At 39.7% G+C, this 15,859-nt stretch overlaps 2 protein-coding genes across 2 annotated transcripts; one reads left to right on the top strand and one right to left on the bottom strand.

Annotated features, from left to right (window-relative positions):
- Nucleotides 1–3,728: 3,728 nt before the first annotated feature.
- On the bottom strand, nt 3,729–10,572 carry LOC127767603 (nicotinate phosphoribosyltransferase 2-like). Its single transcript, XM_052292988.1, has 15 exons — nt 10,367–10,572; nt 9,486–9,630; nt 9,106–9,225; nt 8,813–8,947; nt 8,668–8,729; nt 8,374–8,449; nt 7,892–7,993; nt 7,623–7,739; nt 7,359–7,417; nt 6,604–6,778; nt 5,826–5,960; nt 5,635–5,733; nt 5,337–5,445; nt 4,494–4,606; nt 3,729–4,381 (listed from the first exon to the last, which is right to left on the bottom strand). Exons 1-15 carry the CDS (start codon nt 10,510–10,512, stop codon nt 4,304–4,306), a joined length of 1,671 nt encoding a protein of 556 aa, XP_052148948.1. The 5' UTR covers nt 10,513–10,572; the 3' UTR covers nt 3,729–4,303.
- Nucleotides 10,573–10,842: 270 nt separating this feature from the next.
- LOC127766458 (transcription factor MYBS1-like) lies at nt 10,843–12,046 on the top strand. Its single transcript, XM_052291494.1, has 2 exons — nt 10,843–11,252; nt 11,818–12,046. The coding sequence occupies exons 1-2, from the start codon at nt 10,843–10,845 to the stop codon at nt 12,044–12,046; spliced, it is 639 nt and encodes a 212-aa protein (XP_052147454.1).
- The last annotated feature ends 3,813 nt before the right edge of the window (nt 12,047–15,859 follow it).

Below are 15,859 nucleotides of genomic sequence, written 5' to 3'. Positions count from 1 at the left end.
CACCATCCGCCAGAGTCCAGAAGACAGGGGTGTTCAGCCGTTCAGGTGAGTTCCTTCTCCAGTTCTCCTTTTCTCCTCCAAATCCCCAATACAACAAAGTTTTGTAGCTTGTATGCTGTAGCCACTAGACTTCAGTCAGTTTATGAGTACTCAGTTTTGTTATTTCCCATCTTAATTTCAGCCAAGATGAAGAGGAAAACGATAACGATTGATTGCTTCTACAAGCCAGTTGTTGCTAGGGCTGTCTCAGTTGAAATTGAAAATCCTAGCCCAACCAATGTGGAAGTTGCTGATCAGGAAAATTTGCAAGCTGAACAAGAAGTAATTGTAACTACGGCATTTGAGAGGGACCCAGGTAAACGTGTTCAAATCTCTGCACTCTCTACTGATCAACAAGATGAAGCTCGAAGATTTTATATATCTGAAGGCCCATATCAATTTATATTGGATGAGTACCCATTGAATGATGCATCTCATGCTCGTCGATTCCAAAGCAATTGGTTTAAACAATTTAGTTGGCTAGAGTATTCACCTCACACGGACCGTGCTTATTGTCTGCCATGTTTTCTCTTTTCAAAGAAACCAATTGGGAGGTTTGGATCAGATACATTCACAGTGAGGGGGTTCCAAAATTGGAAGAAAGTTAATGAAGGAAAAGAGTGTGCTTTTCTAAAACATATGGGAAACTCTGGATCTGCTCATAACTATTCTGTTGGTTGTTTCAATAATCTCAAAAATAGTATGGCTCACATTGACAGGGCAGTAATTGCACAAAAAGAAAAATTGTTTGCAGGAGCAAGACTAAGGCTTACAACTACCATTGAGTCCATTAGGTAATAAGTTTTGTTCTTTTTTCTTTTGCATATTATTTATATGTAAGACTATACTATGTCAATAATTTAATATCTAACAGCACTTAGTATTGTCTATCATAATAGGTGGTTAACACTTCAAGGGTGTCCATTTAGAGGCCATGATGAATCTATAAATTCGTTAAATCGAGGTAATTTTCTTGAAATGGTCAAGCTTTTGGCTTCATTTAACAAGGAGGTGAAAGAAGTTGTGTTGGAAAATGCTCCAAGAAATGCAAAGTACACTTCATCTGATGTCCAAAAGGAAATTCTAAGCATAATTGCTAGAAAAGTGCAAAAATCAGTTAGAGAAGAAATTGGCAATAGCAAGTTTTGCATCATGGTTGATGAAGCTCGAGATGAATCTAAAAAAGAGCAAATGGCAATAGTCCTTCGCTTTGTTAACAAAGAAGGACTTATCAAGGAGCGTTTTCTTGACCTTGTTCATGTTAAGGACACTGCTGCATTGACTCTTAAAAACTCAATTTGTGTTGTCTTATCTGATAATAGCTTGAATATACAAGACATTAGAGGTCAAGGTTATGACGGGGCAAGCAACATGAGAGGGGAGTGGAATGGATTGAAGGCACTAGTTCTAAATGAGTGCCCTTATGCATATTACATTCATTGCATGGCTCACCAGCTCCAATTGGCTCTTGTCGCGGCATCAAGAGAAGTACATGAGGTACATAACTTCTTTCAGCATGCAAATTTCATCATAAATGTTGTGAGTGTATCTCCTAAGCGCAACGATGAGTTACTAGCTACACAAGCTGAAGAAATATCTCGTGAAATTGAGTTGGGAGAGCTTGACACAGGAAGAGGGGCAAATCAGATGAGCTCTCTACAAAGGCCAGGGGATACAAGATGGAGTTCCCATTACAAGTCAATTCAGAGCTTAAAGAAAATGTTTGGTGCAACAGTTTCAGTTCTACGCAACATTGCACATGATCGTTCAGTTTCAAAGTATTCACGTGGAGATGCTTCAAGTGCCCTGCGAATGATTATCACATTTGATTTTGTGTTTATTCTGCTCATGATGGAAAAGATTATGAAAATCACTGATGTGCTGTGCCAAACTCTCCAAAAGAAGTCAATTGATATTTTAAATGCAGTTGATTCTGTTTCTAACACCAAAATGTTACTTGGTGACTTAAGAAATGATGGTTGGGAGCCTCTTCTACAGGAGGTCAAATCCTTCTGTGAGAAGCATGAGATTGATATTCCAGATCTGAATAGGAAGTAAGTTCTTTTGCCTAAATTGTTAAATCTGAATGGTGATTTCTTTTGTATGGATTAATCTTATTTACCCTTGTATTTTTAGGTTTGTTGATGTGACAAAATCTCGAAACAAGAATGATAACACCTCAACTTTACACCATTATAAAGTTGATGTGTTTAATGTTGCAATTGATCAACAACTGATTGAATTAGAAGATCGATTTGGTTCTCAAGCTACAGACCTTTTAGCACTTTGTGTGTCCTTGGATCCAAGGCTTGACTCATTTGACATGGAAAAGGTATGCATTCTAGTGGAGAAGTACTATCCCGCAGATTTCTCAAATCAAGAACGAATGCAATTAGAGTGCCAATTGCCACACTTTCAACTTGATGTGTGCAACCATCCGGAACTAAAAATTTTATCATCTTTGGCTGATTTAACAAGTGGACTTGTTAAGCTTGGCAAAGATTCTTCTTATCCAATGGTGGATAGGTTGTTGAGATTAGTCTTGACTCTTCCTGTGTCAACTGCAACCACCGAGAGAGCCTTTTCAGCTATGAAAATTGTCAAGACTCGTCTTCGAAGTAAAATGGGAGATGCCTATTTGCGTGATTATTTGGTAATCTATATTGAAAGGGATTTATTAGCAATGATTAGTTCCAATGATATTATTAAGGCATTTGATCTAGCTAATTCTCGTAGATGCAAATTCAAGTTAGTTGAGATGTAATTTTTTTTATGGTAAATCGTATGCAGCCATGTTACATTGTTTATTTGATGTTGGAGACTTGGAACTAGTTGCTACCTAATGGTATAATGAACATTTGGGCCTTCTTTTGTATCGCAAAACATATGTTGGTTGATTTATCAAGCTACAGAGCCATAGATTATATACTTATATATCTGCAGTGATTGTTATGGAGTTTGGCCGGCATGGCGGCATTATAGCCACACCCCCCCAATGTCAAATCCTAGCTTCGCCACTGCCACAATCTCTCTCCCTATTAATTATCTTTAAATATGAGCACATGTGTCAACTGTAGAAGTTAAATCCGGATGAACTACTTTCACCACGAGAAACCTAACCAGTTAAGCTACAATTACTTCGCTTTTCATCTCTAATCTTCATTATTTGGTGGTGTTAGCAGCTGATTAAGTAAAGGCAAAAAGCGAGACAACCATTAGAGAATGATTAATTGAGTTTTAATTATTATAAATTTAAAATTGATTTATTTGATATTTTAAAACAACTTCTACATACAAAGTTTTTATACAAGACGTAGCATTTAACAGTTTAAAAAACATACTAACGAGAATCTATATCTTAATTAGAAAAAGAATAGGCATCAATACAATCGGCCGATGTTCCATCGCCGGCCAAGCGAACATTAGAGACAGATTACACAAGTAGAACAGCCTCCACAATCAAAGTCGATATATAAACCTAGTATCTCCCACAACTAGTGATGGATCAATACATGTTAGAATATAATGTGAGGTAAAAAAAAAACTTATTATACGTGTCAAGAGAGTAACAAACGCGAAGGAACACGGTCACTTCAATGTCACTAGTTACACTTCAGTTACTGATCGATCTACCGTCCCCTGAAAAAGGAACTAAAGTGGCAAAGAACAGATGAAAAATACCGAGCTAATTATCGAGACACATCCTGAATAATTCTGACAAGTGACCAAGTCAAATTAGCCACGTAAACACCACATCAGCTAAAACAGCTACCCAAACTGCTTAGAGTTTTAACAGTTGAGTGACCCGTTGTATCTGGCTTTTCAGTTCAAGAGCGAAAATCGAATTTGTTAACAAGTTGCTTTTCAGTTCAAGAACGAAAATTGGATTTGTTAACAAGTTGAGGGACCTCAGAGGAACTTATTCCAAGGAAAAAACCATCACTAGGTTAAAGTGTTTATGTAGGCCTTCTTTAGCAAGGCCGAATACACCGGTCCATCCCCCGGATATGGGCTTTACATACTAGACAAAAGGCCGTGCCTGAAAATTTAATTCCTGTAGCCGAACAGCATGTTTAATTCTCAACGCTATTTTCTCTGCAGTCTGCACTGCATAGCGCGCGTACTGATCTTTGGGGCTCTGCTGATGCAGTGTCAAATTGCCTTTGATAGAAACCCATATGGTACACGATTTTGCGCACATTATTCTCATAATAAGATAGTAAACTTTGATTCAGTGATGACCACGCCGGCATTTTTTCTTCCTTCATTGCAGTTCGCCTACCGGAGCTTCGTTGAGCCACAAGAAGTGGATGAAATCGTACAGCTTAGCACTCACGCTAACCTGTGAAGGAATAAGCAGTGGGAGTGTCACGTAAGTTTGAAACGTCAGGTAGTCAGATCAATTATAATCCAAAAAATCCATATATAGGCTATAGCTAAAGGAGGAGCAGGACCTTGTACGGTGTTGGATTCAGCCTCCTCATGTGGTCTGGCCTCATACGGTCCAGATAGCCCATGCACCGACTCCTTATTTCGTTGATGGATGGTAGCTCTTCCCGTGGTTCGGCTTCAGAACAAGAACAGTATCTATCAATGGGCTTTTCAAGTAGCATCAAATAGGAGAAATAGAGTACAACGCACTTTGAACTCATCAATTTAGTACTCCCTCCTTCCAAAAATCTGAGACCTATTTCATTCTTTGGTTTTTCCAAAAATCTAAGTCCTATCTATAGTCGCTATGTGCTAAATTAAATTGTTGATCGGAAACCAAGAAGTCATTCTAATACTTGTTACATGTTCATTGGTTTTGCTACATGGTGGGTGAGTTAATTGCTTCTTGGTTTTGATGCAAAAAGAAATAGGTATCAGATTTTTGAAAGGAGGGAGTACTTCTCAACTAACGGTAAACTGTTGTAGCAATAGATCCACACTTTTATCTTAAAATTAATAAATGTGCCTATAAAACCCCACAATATTGGTTTGTTTGTCAGTGTCATGATTGCAACGATAGCTAGTTACTTTGGTGAATTCAATATATCAAGTTATCATGTTGCCTGTTAATACATATTTAGTATGGTAGTCCAGTGCTGATAGACATCATTATTTCTAGAGACCCTCTTTATTTTTAGAAACTGTAAATATCCAGCCAAAGGCAAAAGATCATATTAGTGCAGGCCTATGGCAACCAAATTTCTGTGAATATATACTTCACAAAATGGAATCAACATGGCAAGTGAAGCGTATATCCGGATCTAGTTACTAGACATATAAGTGAAGTAATCCAGGTGGATACTCACATGAAGTTCCAGGCCAGTAGCACTTCAATAACTCCTCAACATGCTGTGGAACAACATATGCCCTCTTTGATTCATTGAAAGGATGCCGACACAGGAGCCTCTCACCAACCTATCAAGGGTTCCAGAAATGACAAAATCAACAGATATATCAGATGTGCTACAGGAGTTTGGAGAACTAGAGCAAGCAATAAAAGATACTAGTTGCTAACTGGAAGCACGTAGTGTTTTGAAGTAGAAAAAATATATATATTCTTTTCCGAATGACAAGTTTAATGATTATAACGTGGATGTTGTTTACCTTTGGGGCTGGCTCATCTTCTCCAGTCATTATGTCAACCAGAGGATAACCTTCTTTTCCAAACAACCTGTAGCATCGTTTTTTACATGGTATGGATACCTGGAGCACAGAACTGCAGTTTTAGGTCTTTCTGATGCATCATAGTCTCATGAACAGGTAGAAGTACTTTTGCTCAGTGAAGGCATATATACCTTTGTCACATCTTCAGACAGTTTAATGCGAGGTTGTTTGTTAATCTCAACTAATTTGAACACACAACCAAGCGCTGCTTGTGCATAGCATGTAACAAGGTAGGTACCAATGCCAAATGCATCTACCTCGTGACCCTACATAAAATTATCAATAATCACGTCCCACATCATAGCAAGGTTATAAAAGGGATACACTGAGCGTGCGAATATCCAACACAGGCTTTTGAGACTGTTTCTGCAACTCTGTTGTCAATAAATACCAAGAAACAAAGGGTTTACAGTAGTCAGTAGCAGATTTCAATGCCACCATGACACCATCACCCTAGCTGATAAGAAGTATTTTTAAGCAATTTTTTATATTATATATAGTTAGCAGGACCAGCCAGGATAGCTGGGTCCAATCTGTAGTTAATATCGACATAAATCGTTGTGCAAATCAGAATATATCAGTTACTCCCTCCATCCCATAATATAAGGGATTATTCCCTTTTGGGTAAGTTTAAGGATATCAAGAAAATACTAGAATGCCCCTATTAAATGATATTTGATTATAGGTGAGTGGGTAGTTGAGGGTTAAAATAGGTAAAAATTTGAATTGGAGTTGATGGATGTGACAAGTAGTACATCAAAATCCCTTATATTGTGGGACAACTAGAAGGGGCAAAATCCCTTATATTGTAGGACGGAGGGAGTAACTTCAGAACACAGTTAGATTGAAAGACTGGATGGTATGGCATCACAAACCAATTCTTCACAGCTACTCTGAAGTACAGCATACCTGCTTGTTCAAGGCATCAATTGTTTCCTCATTTAGGTCATTGCTCGCTGTGATATTCATTTTTCCAAAGCCAATAAACCCAAATTCTTCTTCAATTGCACGGAAGAACTTACGAGTTTCAACAGATAAGTATGCTAAGTCACCAGAGTCTAATCTAATTCCAGCCGCCTTATACCTGAAATGAAAATTTTCAGAGTCAATAAAAGCGAGACATTACCTTTCCCTTTTAATAATGACAGGAAAAGCAACAGCATAACAAGAAAATCCATCCATTCGTAGGTTCATTTGTTAAAACATCAAAGCAACTAGCATTCGACATGCGCCTCCAGCAATACACAGAATCTATATTTGTACAGTATATAAAAAAAATGTCATTAAGGAAAACAATTTCTAAAACAGGGAGCTGACTAACCATGTGATGTTTTGGGAGATTGTGCTCAAGATGCTTGTTTGAACTACTTTGTACACTATATCACATCATTGGTACTAATAAATGAGTCCTAAGAGTAACTACTTAGGCACCAACGAACCATTGGAGTAAAAGAAATATATTGAAAGTGTACACATTCACCCATGCAAACCCTTTTTTTTGACAACAGTGAAGGAAACTACGTAGTAGAATTTAATAGCAAGGTGACACCCAGAGTGAGAACCCTCCTTTTTTAATTGTGTTATTCATTGGCTATAACTTCCCATGTAATAGAAGCAAGTTGTGCAAACACAAGTATTACCGAGAAGAGTTGAGGCTAAATTACCCCATATCATTGAGGGCTAAAGCAACAGCACAGAAGTTTGGCACTCCACTTCTCATGACCTAGCAAACCACACATATTTAAATATCAGCTGCGCTCTGATAGAAATCGATTTGTCACATTAGTTCTGTCAAGGTCACACATCATTTTGAGCATGCACAAGGTTTACAGCCTAGGCAGATACAGTAAAGCAATCATTAAACAATTGGAAATTTGGCCACGCCATTGAAAGTTTCAATATACAACTGCAGAGAAAGATTGACATACATCATATGTGTCCACCAAAGCCAGGAAGGAATTTGGAAATGCCAGCGCATATGACGTGAATGCAGCCAACTCACTTAGATTTGTTTCACGAAAGGTACCACGCAATGAACCAGCATCCTGAGAATATCATAATGACGATCTTTAGTTGTGATAGTTCAACATATGGTGTTACTAACTAGAAGTTCTACAACGTATAGTAAGTTGTATAACTAAAAATTACAGAAGATATCATCTCCACTTGTTAGGCAAGACAATGTTCATCTGTACACCTTAATCCTGGCAAGCCAATTCTGCACCAGAGAGACAAAGTCTTCGCATTTGTTTGAACCATCAGAACTAGCGAGTGTCCTGTCAATGATGTCATCAAGACCCTACAGACATATAATATATTAGAGAAAAAATACTGTTACAAAATATGTCCAATTTCTTGGCAAGAACAAGTAATGATATAGATGCAAGGCTCAATGGCTCATGATGTAAAACATTTCATTAGTCACGACTATGAACTTGATACCTGGCTGCCTCTAACACTAGGGCATTTGAATATCAATGAGAAGGGATGGCCATCTGTTTTGGTAAGTGAAATATGTTCATCTAGGCAGTCAAAACATTGCTGACCAGAAGGTTTTGATTTTTGACCTGACTAAGCGTCTATCTGGATGTAAACATCCTTCCTCATGAATGATACTTCTAAATTGGTGCAAAGCAAAAATCCAAATAACTCCCGAGTATCAGAAATATTACCACTAACCATGAAAGAGCTCACGAATGCATGAGAATGAGTCCCACGTATTGGTATCCCAAATAACCTTCCTGCTGCAACATTGCTGCTCATGTTGTAAAAGCGTGTCAGAGTATTATTGCAGTAAGCTTTTTTGTATAAGCATTGTAGGATTTCAGCTTTCACGTCAAAGTCATCCAAGGATAAATATATTGTGTAAGAATATTTAATATCTACAAAAGAAAAAACTGATGACGGCCAGATAGATATCAGGACACACAGAACTGTATAGCCAGAGAGATTTGTTCATTTTGTAAACCAGACCTTGTTGCATCAAATCCTCCCATATAACAATATCTTGATGCACTGATTCCTCCATCAGGCCCCTGATAGATGTGTGGCTATAAGTTCATGTGAAGGTTAATGGATGACAAACATAGCAAGACAAAAGGTCAAAAGTAAGACTCACCTGGGCCCTTCTAAGTCCAAATTCAAGTAAATTCTTTGACTTCCCTGCTACAAGTCTGTGTCTTGCCGCGTTTGTAGTAACCAAGGATGCATAGTTGACCAGACTTAAAAATGGTGTTTCAAGAAGTTGAATAACCTAGGACAAAAGAAAATTCAAGACATTTTTTTGAAGGAAAAAAAATCAATCTGTGACATCAACGTTTAGGAGTGCTGGATAGAGACATATGTTGGACAAGTCAATCTGTGACAACTACTGCTATGGATTCTAGCTGCTAACTCACTCCTGATACTTACCGCAACAGGTCCTTCAATTATCATCAGTGGAACTTTAGGGAATACAACAGAACCCTCAGGGATGGCATAAACCTCAACATCTGAGCAGTCAATTGAACTAAGGTACTCAAAGAAGCCGTCCTATCAGAATAAATAAATATTCATTAAAAGCTGCCAAAAGATATGAATAGAATTACCAAAACACCAAACATGTTAGTGACAACTATAACATTTTGTGTATTTCGTCTGCTCCTGAGCACTTGGGAGGATGGACCCCCTCTTCCCTTCAGTTGTATGAACACTCAAAATGATTTGCCCATTCATGCATGAATTTGATGAGCATAAGATTTATAGAATGCAGAATGTCACATCAATTTTCTCTACAAGTTTGGAATTCCTACCTCGCATGTAGGCATGGCAGATCGCAGGAATGTTATTTCCGTATCTGTTAACTTGAAGTTAGCAATGAATCTTATACACTCCTCAAGGCCACCGAAGATGGTGAATTCACCACCAAAGGGATTTTTCCGGAAGTAAAGATCAAAGCTGAAAATATTAAAGGTGACAGTAAATATTAGCAGGTATTTCTTTCAAGACAATATATCAGCGGGTACAAGAGTATTGTATTTGATATATTCAATCTGAAGATTGACAAACTGAAGAAGTGATGTGGTGACATACAATCTCATACTCCGTATTGGATAATTAGATAAGTTATAACCTTTGCAAAACCTTATGGTGGTTGACTTTTTAATGCACATGGATTTCTCAATTTCTCCTCTATTTGTTCACACGTCACAGTACATGACAGGTGATAGCGTTCTATATGAGTTCTTAAACAAGGTTAAAAAGGACACTATGTTCACTTTATTACATCAGCTATGATGACATATATCTACCACTTTACATACATGTTGTTCAAACAACATCTGCATACAGAAAAATCTCGAATCGAAATACCCGTGGTTACAGTTAAGTGGATCATCAAATTGAGAAAAAAGCTAGTTGGAAATCTCGAATCCGCACCGCACATGAATTCACATAACACAGATCGAAAACTCAGGACCAATAACCAATTGGGCCTCTTCCACGCCATATCCGAGCATTCACCAAAACCGATCGTCCCTCTCCTCCTCCACTGTCCCTAAATCACCACCCCGTCACATGAGCTTAAGAGCTGACGAGCACGACGGATCGGGTAGCAGCGGAAACACGCGTCTAAAAAAAAGGATGGATTCATGGAGAGGGGATCGAGGAGGGGAAGGGAATGAGGGATCCTGACACGGCGCGGTCGAGGTGCTTGCCGGCCTTCCAGTAGGCGTAGGCCATGGTGAACTGGTAGAGGTCGGTGAGCAGCGGCGTCACCATCGGGTTCGTCGGCCGCGGCACCCCTCCTCCGCCCCCCGCCCCGTTCGCCGCCGCCGCCATTATTCTCGGTGGTGGTGGCGGTGCGCGCGTGCCGCTCGTGCGCCGGAGCACTCGAGTGGTAGGTGGAGACTCACACTGGAGAGGTAGGAGGTGCGAGGGGCCAACATTCGCCTACCGTTGGATGCGCGACACGTGGCACCCGTTTTGATGGGCCAAGACTTCCTCGTAAATGGGCCGAAGTTAAATTGGGCTTTCTAGAAGCGACAGTATACACTGCGTTATTTAAATTTCAGTGTCATTATCCCAAAAAAGGAATATCCGTAACCTAAGTTTAGATCCTAAATGAATTAATTGATTTTGTTTACTTGTCGATGTCTTTGCGTATGCGGCATGGGTGACCTCGTCGGCGACGGGGCCGCGCCGGCGGCGGCGGAGCCAGCACCGGCAGCGGCAGCTTGTAGATGGACGAGGCAGAAGGACAAGTTACTGGAGACGCTGGTGGCGCGATGCGCCATGAACCGGCAGTGCGTGGGCGGCTGGGACGCCATCGCCGCCGCCTTCGGGGACGACAGGACGGCGGCGCAGGTGGAGCAGCGGTACGGGGAGATAGCCGCGGAGGTGAGACGCGTCATGGAGGAGCCCTGGGATGCGGAAGACCCTGCAATTGCAGCAGCAGCCGCCGCCGTGCCGGCGGCGCCGGTGAAGCATGCAGCGGCGGGGCCGGGGAGCGATGGCGGCGGCGAGGAGGGGAAGGTGGTCGTGGAGAAGAAGTCAGGGCCATGGAGTGAGGAAGAGCACCGGTACGCACTATAAAAAAACATTTTTCCTTGTACACAAAGTGCCATAGGTTTCAGACGGGTCATGGTCGTTTCTAGAAAACCGATCCCTATGGGACGGATCGCACACATGAATGCATTATCATATATATATATATATATATATATATATATATATATATATATATATATATATATATATATATATATATATATATATATATATATATATACACACGTACACAGTACACCCGCTTCCCTCGTTTTATTTTATTTTCTTCTACAAAAGGAATTATAAAAATACACGTTGGCTAGCCATATTCATTAACACAGCATATGTGCCTTAATTAGAATCAACTTTCTGTCTCATCCTGATACAGCTTTTAATAGGGAAAATGACCAAAGTATTTGTTGGTAGGTGGATAAGATATGTTAATTAAAGAGATATAAAACTTCTTCATTAAGAAACAGTAATAGGTAAGATGGTAAAAATAATTCAATTTGTTTTGAAATTTAAACTCTACAAAACAACGTATATTTTGGAATACGAAGGAGTAAATGTTATAACATATATATTGGCATTTGGCAGGCAATGCCTACGAGGGATCGAAGAGATCGGGCACGGTCGTTGGACACAGATATCGATAGAGTATGTTCCATCAAGGACACCGATACAAATTGCCAGCCATTCCCAGAAGTATTTTCTCCGGATGGCCAAGCCCAAGGAGGATCGCAAGAGGAAGAGCATACACGACACCCCCTATCATCTTCATCTGCCTAATGCTGCTGATGCTCACGCTCACCAACAACAACAATAACAAGAAGCTCCAGTTAGTGATCATCCCGTTAGTTGATACTAGCCGTTAACTACTAGTGATCTTTACATGCATGCAGCATTGGTGTTTTGTTTGCATTGCATGCATGAGTCTAGCTACAAACAGTAGTTACTAATGGTTGTATTATTTGCTGCTTAATTGGCCAACAGTTATGTATCAGACCAAAAATTAATTATGGTTTCTTTAGGCTTAATAAGGTTTGAATCTTTTGATTGGGTACACAGACACAAGTCACACAAGGCTTCACTATGCGACTGGGCCGACCAAGAGGGATCTGGGCCAGTGTGGCCCAGAAAAGCTCACTGTTATCACAAGGAGAGATTACTGTAGCCCAAAACTGCACACGGCCCACATGTTGAACAGACAAGCAACAGCCAACGGGTGAGTGAGCACTCAGCAGACGGGGACCAATTTTTTTTTTGTTGGCAACAGTTTGTCTTTGTCGCCTGGCTTGTGTAGGCCATTTTGATCAAGATTGTAGGTTTAAGCTCCTTTGTTGTTCACATCACCAGATTCTCATCAGATTCAGTTTCCAGCCGGCCAAACCATGAAATGATTCAGGTATCAAATTGCAACACTGATATCATTCCATCTGCATGTCCTGCATATGTCATTACGTTATGAATGGAGCAGCTCATTTCAGTGTCACATGCTGCATTCAGTCCCCAGATCAGTAATATTACAGCAAGAAAATTCTTCAGATTGATTCCAGTCAGAACAAGCTGCATTCCATTTGTATATGCATTTTTCAGTCCATCCATATTCCACACTGATCTGAACAACTCCTCCATATGTAACACTCTCCAATACTGCTCAGCAACTATGAACAACCACCAAATTATACAGCATCTCATCAGACCAAAAAAATGGGAAACTGCGTCTAATAATCTCTACTCTGACCTCTGCTTCATTGGCTTCATTAGGATTTAATTAGCCATGCACTAATAATATATCTGCACATCGTTGTTTTCTGGGGCACCTGAATGAGACGAGATTACCCCAACGGTAGGTTCTTTCGCCACACTCCAAGAAGTAGTGAGGCAAGCTGGGAACAGATGCAGGCTGAATCTGAAGCCAAAGCCATTTCGCTGTCGTTTCCTGTGTCACCGAACGTTTGACACCACTGCAGACACTAGCCAGCCACATGCACGCCGCTGAGTAGCTTGACAACCAAACAAACAAGCATCAAGCATGTGATCCTCCTCTTCCTCACTTTCTTTTCCTCTCTCTCTTATTACACACACAATGGCATAGTGGGTGAAAGAGAGATTGGCTTGTGTTCATCAGCTGGCCTGGCAGATCTGAATTTTTCTGACAGGAGACAAAGGAAGGGGGCAGCAGAAGCTACAGGAAGAAGACGAATGTGAAACTTTTTTTTGCGAGCTGACAGGTTGCCATCGTGCGCCATGTCTTGCGTTCTTTACTGAAACGCAAAGCCATTTTGCTGTCACTCGAATACTCGATTACTCTATGATCTCTAGCCCTTCTTTGCTTTGACTAAAGTAGTAAGTAGAAGTAGCAGAAGAACCAAGTGATGAGGCGTTGCTTGCTCTGTCAGAGATCAGAAGGTTCGGTTCTTTACGTATTCAGAGCGCGATCATTGTAGTGATAGATTTGTTTAGTTGGTTAGTGGGCGTGATGGTTGGAACATGCATGATGGCCAACTTTCAGAGACAGAGGGAGAATCTGATGTCATGCTAATTATCTGTTAAATTATTCAGACAAGAGTGAAATAAAGAGGTGGCACACTGTACTGTACTGCAGCTTGTTCAGAAACTTGGATTTGGAAATATTCCATTTCCCACGAGGTAGCTGTTGGACCACATTTTTAATGTTTTCTGTGATTTATGATAGTTTAATGAACACAAACATTAAACATCTTTATTTTATAAAGGATCAAAATGGACACAATTGCTTCAAAACATTGTCTGATCCTTTGGGTCCTTGTGTAATGTTAAAAATCTTGAAAAGTATCATGCACAGGGAGTGGAAACAATACATTGTATATACTGCTATTAAGAGATAGAGAAAAATAATACACAAGCCCGTGTTTATGGACGGCATGTGGACTGACGGGCACATGTAACTTGTAAGTACTCTTATAAATACAGGCTACAGCTACAGCTAGCTGTCTGTATACATAAACCTGCCTGTCAAGGATGATGCGTCAAATTCTCATGCCCTAACAAGTTGCTTCCTTTTATCTACAAAATACTCAGAATTGTATAGTAGAAATCTCTGGAGTTGTTTTCTGCATGCAATTTCCAACCAGCCGTTCGGAAGACTGCACCTAAAACACATGGTAAAGTCCGAGGGACTCATCTTTTCGCTTATACTTATACTTATCAGTCAAAATTTAAATTTTCAACTTTAAATTTATAGCTGATTTTGAGGTTTTTTCATCGAAGTTTATTTTTTCAGCGTTTGCTTTTAGATCGCTAAAAACACATCATAATTTAATTTTTATTTACAAATATGCCGTTTCGCTTATTCCGCCAATAAGTGAACGATGGCTCCGTCAATATATAGAGGATGTGTATCCCAAGCCTCCAGCCGCCTTGACACGTATATTAGCTACCGTAGTATTCTTAGGTTAAACCATCCTAACTTTGGCTAGATTTATATAAAAAAAAAACACCAACCACTGTGACATAAAATTAGTTTCGTAAAATCCAGAAAATATATATCGTGATAGTTTGTTTATATGTTATTAAAAATATTGGTATATCTTTAATTTTCTGTAAACTTGATAAAAAGTTAAAATTAAACTTTGACTAAAACTAAAATAACTTGCGATATGGAACGGTGGGAGTAGTAATTAGTAAAAAAAATTACCTCAAAAAAAATAGTAAAAAAAACAGTGGGTAGCTCGATCGCAGTTAGATTATGATCAAAGAGAATCGAAGGGTACATACGTACTCGGTACTCCTTTTTTTTTAAACTGTTCCCATGTCGAGTGGCCCAGCATGGATGGATGCATGCTTAATTACTCCTAGTTAAGCAAAGTGTACTAGCTGTAACCTGTCGCGAAGCTAAGCAAGTTAATGGCACATGTGATCCGATTACGATCGGTCCAGCTGGAGTTAATGGACATTGGCCACAGAGCAACCAATGAATAGTGCCAAATACTCTTACTACTAAATATACTGTTTTCAACCAGGTGATAGTACAGTGAGTGAATCCGAATGGATGAATTAAGCTGTGGCTTTCACTTCCATTAATTAATCATGTATATGCACCCATGTGTAATCTCCTGCCGCACATGTACTGTAGATTCCATCCTGGCCGTCGAAGCATCAATTCGCCTGCTCGATCGATCTGCCGTCCGATGCATCCATGGTACCTGCCCCCACAAGTCTTTCTCAGTTTAGCTGTTGTTCTGGTAGATATCTGTCTGTAATCTACTTTTATTAAATAAAAATAGAATAATTCAGTAGGGTTTATTTCATTAAATTAAAATATAAGTATTTCTAGCTATGTACTTGAACATTATCTGTTTAGATAAATATATACAAATATTTATATTTTACAATGGAGAGAGTATTAGCAAGCAGCAGCTGGCCCTATTGAATACTGATAATTAACGATAATTGAAAGTATTGGCGAATTGCACACGTATGACGTATGCTAGATTGCCTTTTTTCTTCGGTTCGTTAGGACGTCACATCTGTAGTTTAGTAACACAACCATGCACGTTTCAATGATTCATGAACGCCATGCACGACAAGGACTCGTATGAGCTGTCCAAATCTGAAGCCCCCTTTGTAGGTAAAGGGTGACCTGAAAGCTAAAAAC

Source organism: Oryza glaberrima, chromosome 3 (genome assembly GCF_000147395.1).
Source record: "Oryza glaberrima chromosome 3, OglaRS2, whole genome shotgun sequence".
In the NCBI taxonomy this organism is placed as follows: Eukaryota; Viridiplantae; Streptophyta; class Magnoliopsida; order Poales; family Poaceae; genus Oryza; species Oryza glaberrima.
The sequence above is the reverse complement of the archived record's forward strand: the minus strand, read 5'-3'. Positions and strand labels throughout refer to the sequence as shown.